Here is a 10,068-nt window from a genome sequence, read left to right as displayed (position 1 = left end):
CCTGGGAGCTGTGTGAACGCCAAGCTTAGTGTTTTTCATCTGTTTGATAGTAGCTGCCATTAGCCTTGGGGTGTATTTCAGCGTGTGCCAGGGACTGGGTGCATGCAACCATTGAATGGAGCTCTGAGGGCTGCAGGCAGGGTGCTCTGGTCTGGATATGCTTGCTCACAGTTGAGCCAAGTTATTCAAGTGTGTTTTACAGCTGTGCTCTGAGTAGCTTTTGTATTTCTGATGCAAGACCTTTTCCACTTGGTGAAATGCCCTGGCTTCTGATTCTGGTACTGCATGCTGCAGGGCATCAGCATGTTTCTCACTTCCTCATAGTTTGGGGTTTTTTCTGTTCCTCCCCCCCCCTTTACCGTGCCTCTCCTTTTTCCTGAAATTTCTGTTCATCGTGTCTTGCTGAGCCTAATAACCAGTTCATTCTTCTGCTTTTAACTCCAGATGCATCCAAAATTCCCTGTTTCCCTCCCATGTAATCTCCCACTCCTTGGCTAAAATGATGTGGCCTCACTAGCATAGTCTGCAGGTCATTTCTCCTCATGGAGGGCAAAGTCCTTTTAAAAATCCCTAGTGAGGGTTTTTCCAACCTGAAAGAAGTAAAAGAAGAACCTCAAACTGGTAGTTTGTAATTCTTCATGCAGAAAGGCAACGCTCTGATACAAGGCAGATGAGAGTTTAATTTCTCTCCAGCTTTCATTTCAGAAATGTCTGGAAAAATCTCCAAAAATATAGAAGCTTGTGACAGAATTAGCTGCTCTGCCATGGAGGTGTGCCAGGAGACAGGATGTCACAGACTAATTAAATTTTATTAATCAAGCAAGTTGTAATTTTGAGTGGTGTAGCTGAGCTGAGTTTCTGTTCAAAAACTTTTCTTGGGCAGAGAAGAGTCTGTGATTTTCAAAATCTTGGAATAACAGTCTTGAAAAGTATTAACATAATGGGCTGATATTTAACAGCATTGATGGTAGCTGGTAGAATGCCCAGAGCTGAGAAGTTGCTGGAACAGAAACTACTGACTCTTCCAAAAGACATGGATGACCTGGCTAATTTCAGTAGTTGCAGAAAAGAGTCTTCTGGCCTTGCTGAAAAATGAGGAGCAGCAACGTGGTATCTGGGGAGTCTTTTGCAAGAAATGCCTCTCTGCTTAAGGTGACACAACCCCTGTGCAGACCTTTTCCAAAATAAATTTAGAATAAATCCATGGTTTAATACTTCTGTCTCTACAAGCAGCCTGAAATAACAGTTGCACCCTTGTGTAACCATCCCTGCATTCTCCTGTAGATATTTCATAGGTGTATTTTGGCTAAGTATCACAGTATCCTTTAGTTGTTGGGTAGCAGCAGTGTGAAGGTTGCTCAGCTCTTTGGTTTGCTACGGAGTAGGTTACCTAGGAGGCTGCATGTCATTGCCATCTGGGATCCTCCTTTTGTGCCATCGTATCCGTGTCGTGTTCTGCTAGACTAGAAACTTGAGCTTTGAGAATTTGTGGTCTTGCTAAAGGACTTGTTGTTTCCGTGGTGGTTCCTTGCTGTCCCCACTACTGCGTGCTGTGAGGACACCTTGCTTCAGCTCCTCTTAAAATGCCAGCTCAGTTTCCCTTCCCTGGACTGTTGCAGAGCTTCACATGGACTGAGGTGAATACATAGGGAGGAAATACAAATGCATTTGTCTCATGAAATTCTACACTCAGATTATTCTTAGGTATCAACAGCACCAAGTTATATACTCAGGGGAAATCACATAGTTTTACTAAGAACATACAGGGTGCCATAATGACCATTAATTTCTGACATGCTGTTACTTTTCATCTATTTTCTGATGATTTTAAAATGCTGGTCATAGTGAGTGCTGTGTGTGTAGGTGGCAACATTATGAAATCAACAATGCAATTTACAGACAAAGTCACAAATTTAAAGCCGACCTCATTTAAAACTAGTCAATCCTTTCCCAAATTTGATAGTACTGTCAACTAAACATTGTTTGGGTCAGGTGCATCTTTCTGGGATTGTAGTATTTGTTTTCGGATTTTGTGACGAAATTTGTCTTATGGAAATTTTTGTGAGACAAAAGGCATTTCAATAGCACAAGAAGTTTGATAAACTTTCATATTGTAGTTTATATTCATAAATCCAGTAACAATGTAAGGCACAATGAGAAAGGAACTCTTAGAGGAAAAATTATGTGACTAGTTCATAGATTTGGTGAGTCACACATGCATCTGTTGCTCTAAGTGTGTATGTTAAAATAGGAAAAAAATACTTATTTGAAGTTAGCACCACATTAATTTGCATTTCATGCAAGTTTTCTTGGCTGAATTGTAAAAGAGTTGAGAAACCTGTAGTCCTGGCAGCACAACCACTTCACTCACCTCATAGGGTTCTTCTGAAGTATTCCTGGTGCTAATGATTAACTTGTGATTTTATTTCCGTGTCCCCCTCCAGATCTAGAGCAGCATAGCTGAAGGCAACAATGTTTTCCAAGCTGACCCACCCTCAGAGCCTTGCTGCTCTCTCCCGAGGTGTTTGTGCTTCTCTGAGTTCTGCTGCCTCCCTGAGTTCTGCTGCCTCAGTTGCTACCAAAAAAAACGTTCAAGGATCTGCATCCTCTGAGTACATATTTGAGCGGGAGGCCAAATTTGGTGCCCACAATTATCACCCACTCCCTGTGGCTTTGGAAAGAGGAAAAGGTATTTTATTTAGGTTTCCTTTGGGTGGTGTAGATGGGATGGGATCATGACATAAGGATTTTGGCATAACACATTTCTGAACTTTTGGTTTTTTTTGGGGTGGGATTGAGGTGACTGATGAAATAAAGGCAGCTGATTGCTGGTCAGAGAACTGGATCATAGTGCATAAGGCCTCCTGATAAAATTGTTCTGAAATGATTATTCTGAGTAGAAGTCTAAGTTCTGATAATCTCCATAATTCAAATAACTCAGCGAGGAAGTTTCAAGCAACTTTGTGTGTTTTGTTTCTTTATGTGGAGAGGCTTAATGTTGATGTGAACATGAAAAGGTTCATTGGAACTCTGTCCTGGAGACAGGCTGGGAGAGTTAAGGCTGTTCAGCCTGGAGAAGAGAAGGCTCCAGAGAGACCTTAGAGCACCTTCCAGTGCCTGAAGGGGCTCCAGGAAAGCTGGGGAGGGACTTTTCACCAGAGAGGGCAGTGATAGGACAAGGGGTAATAGTTTTAAACAGAAAGAGGGGAGATTTAGGTTAGTTATTAGGAAAAAATTCTTCATCATGAGGGTAGTAAGGTGCTGGAAGAGGTTGCCCAGGGAGGCTTTGGAAGTCTCTTCCCTGGAGATGTTCAAGGCCAGGTTGGATGGGGCTTGGAGCAGCCTGGTCTGGTGGGAGGTGTCCCTGCCCATGCAGGGGGGTTGGAACTGGATGAGCTTTAACGTCCCTTCCAACCCAAACCATTCTATGTTTCTATGATTTAAGTCCTGTGTTATTGCTTGATTTATTTTGTGTATTGACCATACCTGTGTTTTCCTAGGTGTTTATGTGTGGGATGTGGAAGGCAGAAAGTATTTTGACTTTCTGAGTGCTTACAGTGCTGTTAATCAAGGGCACTGTCACCCAAAGATTGTGAACGCTCTGAAAGCTCAGTCTGAAAAACTGACCCTTACATCCAGAGCATTCTACAATGATGTACTTGGTGAATATGAGGAGCTTGTCACCAAAATGTTCAACTACAACAAAGTTCTTCCCATGAACACAGGTAAAAAATAAAATTCAATTTCATTTATTATCTGTGAGATTCAATGATTTTGTGTCTTTTGTCACTGTGTCGATGGCCTGTCTCATGTGCAAGTGTGATCATGGTGTTGCTTTATGGTTTAGGAGTGGAAGCTGGAGAAACTGCCTGCAAATTGGCTCGGAAGTGGGCCTACACTGTGAAAGGGATTCCAAAATACAAAGCCAAGATTATTTTTGCAGGTATGTAAAGTGCATGTTACGAGTTGAGGTGCTGAGGAGGAGGAAAGCTCCAGGCTCTGGCCATAGCACTCTGTTTTCTCCAGTAGCTGCAGGGATTATTTGCAGTATTCTTATTGTTTCAGTTTTTTCACTAGACCCAGTCTGTGGAAGATCTCTATGACCTCTGACATTTTAATAGTTGATGCTATTATTGTAACAGGTTATGTTGTACTCACATATCTGCAATTGGTGTGTCTGATGAAAAACTATTGTTGTGGCTACAACAGCCTTTGCAGGACCTGAAGGTTTGCTAAGTGCCTCCTTCTAAATTGTGAAGTTCAGTCTTAAAGATATTCAGTTAATAAAATATTCTGTATATGCTTCTGGCTATTCAATTTGAACCTTAAGCAGTTACAATAAATATTTTTTAAAATGTCATGTCCTTTAAGAAACACATATGATCTTAACCAAAGTGATTGTAAAAGCAAGAGAAATGTATATGATTCCTATGAGGAATCTCCCTTGTGGACGTGGATGCATCAAGTGGCAATGGGGGTAGCTGTGCTGGTAATGTCTGTTTTTGCAAGGGAAGTGCAACAATGAAGTTAAGTCCAGGAAGGAAACCTGGACTAGTTAATTAGGTGGTTCATAAAGCAATTGAATATATAAAGTGGACCTTATTTGTACTACTTAACCTTTTTAGTTGTCAAAAATTAATGAGTGACTGCCTGAAGTCACATGGAAAGTGTATTCAGTGCTCCATGCTCTTCTAACTGCTGCTTGGGTGTTAAAGTGCAGTATCTTTTTATTCCCAAGTGGTTGTTTTTTATATACCTTTCCCTTGAATTAATTCCTCAAATTGCTGCCTCCCTTCTTATAGATTCCACATTTGGGTTGAACCTGCTTTCCTTACTAGTGGTTTTCTTGTGCATTCTTAAGGTCTCCCAGAATTTGGCATTAGCCTAATAAAACCATATTGGAGTTGTGATCAGATAATGAAAGAGAAAGCAGTCTTGCTAAAGTAAATATGGGGCCCTGGAAAATCCTGAATATATGTGTGGTGTAATTCCTCCCTTCATCTGCCTGCTCTGCAACAGGGAGAGATTATGTGCTCCTGAAGAGACTGTTGTTGTTGCTAAAAATAAATAAATAAATAAATTCTAATTAAAATAACTTACTTTGGGTATTCTTTGATTGTAGGCGAAGTATTTTTGTCAATTCTAATGTTATTCAGTGGTTCTCTATTTTATAAAACCTTCCCAAATAAAGCTTGCTAGTTAAATATTGACTTATTTTTTTTTTAATTTCTACAGCTGCAAATACTTTTTTTTATTTTTCATGCATATAGTAGCTGAATTATTAACTGTTACTAGCATTTATGATTTGAAATCCATAGTTGAATGTTGCCTTATGATTTCTAGGAGCGATTAGATTAGATTGTTTTTCTCTTCTGGGAATTCTGTGAACAAATACATTTCTCACTCCTTCTCTTCCATATATATTTTGTTTTATCAGATTAGTCAGTTAACTTTTAGGAAGTGCTTTCTCATCTTGAGAAACTGGGTATGCTCTCAGTTATTATGATCCCATCTCCTTAACTACAAGATTTAATTATGTACCAAGTAACTGAAACAAAATAATAATCCTTCTCTTATCAGGAGCCAGCATTTGGGCAGAAAAAAGCTCTTTTGGGTAGCTTGGGTCAGAACAAGCAATGCCTTTAAACATCACCTTTTGATTTAGGTTCACTGGCAGCTTTATTTTTAAGAACTAAATTCTGGGTGGTGGTGATATTTTTTTTTCTTTTCTGCATTTAATGAGTAATATTTATATAAAAGCTCTACACCTTCCTTAAAAAGATGTTATCTTCCTAAGTTAGGTTACATTTTCAGACTACTATGAAAGCTCAGGGAACTGATTTTGTATACTTGCCTGGTCTTACAGTGTATTTGTCTTTTGCTTTTGATACAGGAACACAATGTATATATGGCATCAATATAAAATGCTATCAATTAGCAGAAGGATGCTAATATTCTAACATTAGACAATTCTTAAAACACATTACCAGATGGAAAGTGTGATGTCCTATAAATTATTCTGGCTCTTAGTCAGATTTGTACCAATCTCCTCTTCATTTTTTTTTATAGCTGGCAACTTCTGGGGCAGAACCATGTCTGCTATCTCCAGTTCTACTGACCCATCCAGCTATGATGGGTTTGGACCCTTTATGCCAGGTTTTGAAGTCATCCCATACAATGACCTACCAGCTCTTGAGGTATTTGACTATTTTGGTTCTAAGAAATCATTTTGCAGTGTCTCTTTGGTGAATAGCAAGGCAGGAAAATCAGAAGTTTATCCTTTGAAAAACCTACTTTGGCATGAAGAGGTATCTATCTAGACATATATTAGAAATATATATGTTATAATTGTGTATAGGAAATGTGTATAAGCTCTGCTTTAGGATGTAAAAGGAAAACCATGTGATCTGTTTCATTTCCCACATCACTAAGGTGTTCTGTGTACAACAGGACAACAGCAGATACACCATGAGGAAATTCAGACCAGTAGAATACATTCCAAAGGCAGGACTTGGATTCTAATATCTATACCTACTTCCCTCAGAAATGCTGTGCATTCTTCAATGACCACATGACAGGATTCACTGCAGTTGCAGAGAGGTCTCTCCAGCATCCTTAAACCCATGCTAGGCTGCTGTTTTGCTGAAGTTACTGGAATTACAGTGACTCTGTGTTGCCCCAAGTTTTCTGTGGTGCATCCTGTAAAGCTGTTGGGGAGGGATGACCTTGATTAGTCTAAAATTTCCCACCCTTATAATGTGGGATTAGGTATTAAAGGGTGGGTTTTGCTTGATGGCAGCCATAGGGTGCTGGACTTGGGATGTGGGAGGCAAGAGGGTTCCAGCCAAACACAGTCCTGAAACACTAGGAAGGTTGGCATGGCCACTTTTCCATCATCTAGGTACGTTGTCTCCATGTCTCCTGGCACTACAGATTGGTTAGTCCTCTCTGCCTTTTGGGTCTGCTTAGTGCAAGTGAGTCAGCTGTGGAAGTTGGAGGGTTTGTGGGACAGAGATGCTTGCCTCCTAGGTGTCTGGTTAGAGGAAACAAAGGTCTCTCAGTGTATTAGAGTTGCAGTGTGGAAAAGCTTACTCAGATTTGAACCTATGTGAAGCTGCCCATTGTGAAAGCCCTCTAAGTATTTACTGACTTTCAGCCAATTTTATTGAGGCTTTGAGTGGACTGGGAACTTGGATCCACGTCCATCAGACTGATAACTGAATTTGTCCTGTTTATGGGGCAATACTGAGAGAAGCTCTAGTAAATCCATGCTGGGAATCATCATATCTCTTGAATCTTACGGACTGTAAACCTTTTAGAACTCAATGTTGCAAGAATGTAGCTGTGGACTTTGCTTTAAGATGACAAAATTGTTCTGGAGAGGCTCCATTTTTTGCTTGAGGGAAGCGTTGAGCAACTGTTTGTCCTGCACGGGGTAATGCAAAACTGAGTGGATTTCTGAGGTAAATTGTGAACTGATCTGATAATCTGCTTGTCTGGGTTTGCAATTTTGAAGGTTTCTAATTTCCCAAGCAAGCACACCAGCTGATCTTTTGAGGGAAACAGTGACACAGGCTTCTGTGTTGGAACTGACATGGCACTCAGGGATAACTGCCTGACATGAATGCTGCTCTCATCATTTGAGGTAGAACACCAGGGGCAGAGCTAGATTCTGCTACACGTATCTATCTCCAGAGCTTCTAAATCTGACCTGAGTAAAAAGGTTTCTCTGTCCATTTGTCCAGCGGGCCCTTCAAGATCCCAATGTAGCAGCTTTCATGGTTGAACCCATCCAAGGTGAAGCAGGTGTGGTTGTTCCTGACAAAGGTTACCTCACGGGAGTGCGGGAGCTCTGCACCAAGCACAATGTAAGTAATTGGCTGCAATGTTACACACTGTGTGTGCTGGCAGGTCTTGGATGCCAGGTTGAAGACTTTGTGTGCTATTTAATAATCTCTTTTTCTTTCAGTGGAATAGGGTGAGATACTTCTTGTATTTCCTGGCAATACCTTACCAGGAAGTACTTCTTAGCAGTGCATGATTTTCCCTGTTTCTTAATGTTGTCACTGGTTTGAGTTTCTAATGAATGTACTTGAAGCTGCATTTATTTAAAATTTATTTAACTTTCAATCTTCTTTTCACCTTACAAGTTTCTTGGGCCAGGGGCCAATTACTGCAGTAGTTCTACCATGGCTATAAAGGGACCTTATTGCTGCAGTTCATACAAGCTGCCAGGAGTTAGTAAGAGTAATGGTGTGGAGAGGGTTGTGGAATGAAACACTAAAGAAAATGGTCATCTGCTTATGGATGTTCTTTTAAGACCTCTGAAGAGCAAAGGTCTTTTTCTCTGATTTTGTTTCATACTGCATTCCTGTCTCCTATTCCAGATATCATGCCCTGCCTGAATCCTACTAAGAAATGTTTAGTTTTGGAAGCAGAGTGTTAGATATGTAATTTCAGACACAGTGAATTAGATCTGCATTCTGTGTCTGTGAAAGGTTGGCTTCCATGTCCTTCAGTTGCTACTTCTCCCCAGCAGGGAGCATGCTGCCTTCTTCCAGGACCAGTCTGGTCAGCCTCTCCCACAGGCCCAGGCCATGTCTTTTGTACGTCTAGGGAAAACGACAGGAAAAGGTCTGCTGATTTACAACTTTTTATGCCCTCGCTGTTGCCTGTGTGATTTAAAAATCAGTGACCTCTGTTCCAATTAGAATTCAGATTCTTATTTTGCAAGTGCTACCCATAAATTATTCAGAGGAAGGTATTGATGTATAATTAATAACGTTGTTTTCATTGTTGCTGTGATACCTCAGAAAAAATCAGAGCTACTTTGCAAATAGTAGTGCATGACAATAGTGAAGCTTAGGAAAACAAGATAAAAAAATGTATTTAGTTTTTCAGAATTATTTAGACACAGACATCAGACTGCAAGACCTGCAAGGTTGCTAAAGTGGCATTTTTCAGAGGCTTCCAAAGGTCAGGGTACAAATGATACACTGGAAGTGAAGACAAACATCCTAACTTTTTGCAAGTCTCACTCATTGTTATGTTGCAAATAGATTTTGGTTGGGCAGTGTCCAAACCCTGCGTGGACTATGCCTTGCACAGAAAAGAATGTGCTAAAGATGTGAGGGAGAGAGAGGACAGCATGTTCATTTGTTAGTGGTTTCACATTCCATAGAATGTGTGTATCTCCAGCAGGTTTAGAGGAGCAAAGGAAGTACCTTTGTGTTCTTAGTGTGCTGGAAGCTCTTTCACTTACTCTGTACAACTTTGCTGTGTTGTTTGAATCAAGCTGGGAATCTGAGTGAAAGTCATTCTGTCTTATGTATGATTTTTCTTCCTTCTGTTTCTATAAAGGTTCTGTTTATTGCTGATGAAGTACAGACTGGTTTAGCCAGAACAGGGAAGATGCTAGCTGTGGACCATGAAAACGTGAGACCTGATATAGTTCTTCTTGGAAAAGCCCTTTCTGGTGGCTTATATCCTGTAAGTAACAAAGAAAGACCCATTTAAGTAATTACACTGAAAATCTGTTAAGTGGAAGGCAAACGAAGCTGACTTACAAGGTTAACTGTGAATGATGATGCAGGTAGTCTAACCTGTGAGAGAAAGGGAAGAAAATAAGAAATACATCATGTTCCATTCCTAGCAGAAATGGTTATATAGTATCCTGAAATTTCTGTGTTGATAACTTGACTTGTTAGGGTGGTGAGGTAATTAAATACCATCCTCTTAGGCTGGTGAGTTTTAGGTATTTTGGCCCTTGTCAGTTAATTGAGGAGATTTGGTAGATCTGTTTTCTTCAGTTGAATATTATCCTGACTGGGAAGTCAGTGTCCAGGGGTCAGCCTTTCATTCTGGAATTACTGGTTAGTTTTTGGAACTCTTTCTGGAGAGTATCACAGACATAGTGAATTTCTAGGTAAATTCTGTAAAGGAAGAAAAAAAATCCTGATGTGTTTAATATTGATTATAAATCTATATTTGTACATCTGACATTACTTCCCTTGTTTGGCATCCCACATGGCTGATTTTATCCCTTTAGGAATGACTCAAATTCCTGCT

At 40.2% G+C, this 10,068-nt stretch overlaps 1 protein-coding gene across 1 annotated transcript in view; it reads left to right on the top strand.

The window, feature by feature from the left end:
• Positions 1 to 2,460: 2,460 nt before the first annotated feature.
• Positions 2,461 to 10,068, top strand: part of LOC104398674 (ornithine aminotransferase, mitochondrial) — a 10,681-nt gene continuing 3,073 nt past the window's right edge. The window contains exons 1-6 of the mRNA XM_010008809.1: positions 2,461 to 2,689; positions 3,501 to 3,725; positions 3,848 to 3,943; positions 6,070 to 6,197; positions 7,746 to 7,868; positions 9,361 to 9,489. Of these exons, the coding sequence (XP_010007111.1) occupies positions 2,473 to 2,689; positions 3,501 to 3,725; positions 3,848 to 3,943; positions 6,070 to 6,197; positions 7,746 to 7,868; positions 9,361 to 9,489 (918 nt within the window). The 5' untranslated portion in view covers positions 2,461 to 2,472. The remainder of the gene's footprint in view (positions 2,690 to 3,500; positions 3,726 to 3,847; positions 3,944 to 6,069; positions 6,198 to 7,745; positions 7,869 to 9,360; positions 9,490 to 10,068) is intronic.

Source organism: Chaetura pelagica, unplaced genomic scaffold, assembly GCF_000747805.2.
Source record: "Chaetura pelagica isolate M959 unplaced genomic scaffold, ChaPel_1.0 scaffold102, whole genome shotgun sequence".
NCBI classification, from domain to species: Eukaryota; Metazoa; Chordata; class Aves; order Apodiformes; family Apodidae; genus Chaetura; species Chaetura pelagica.
This window is presented reverse-complemented; position numbering and strand designations above follow the sequence as displayed.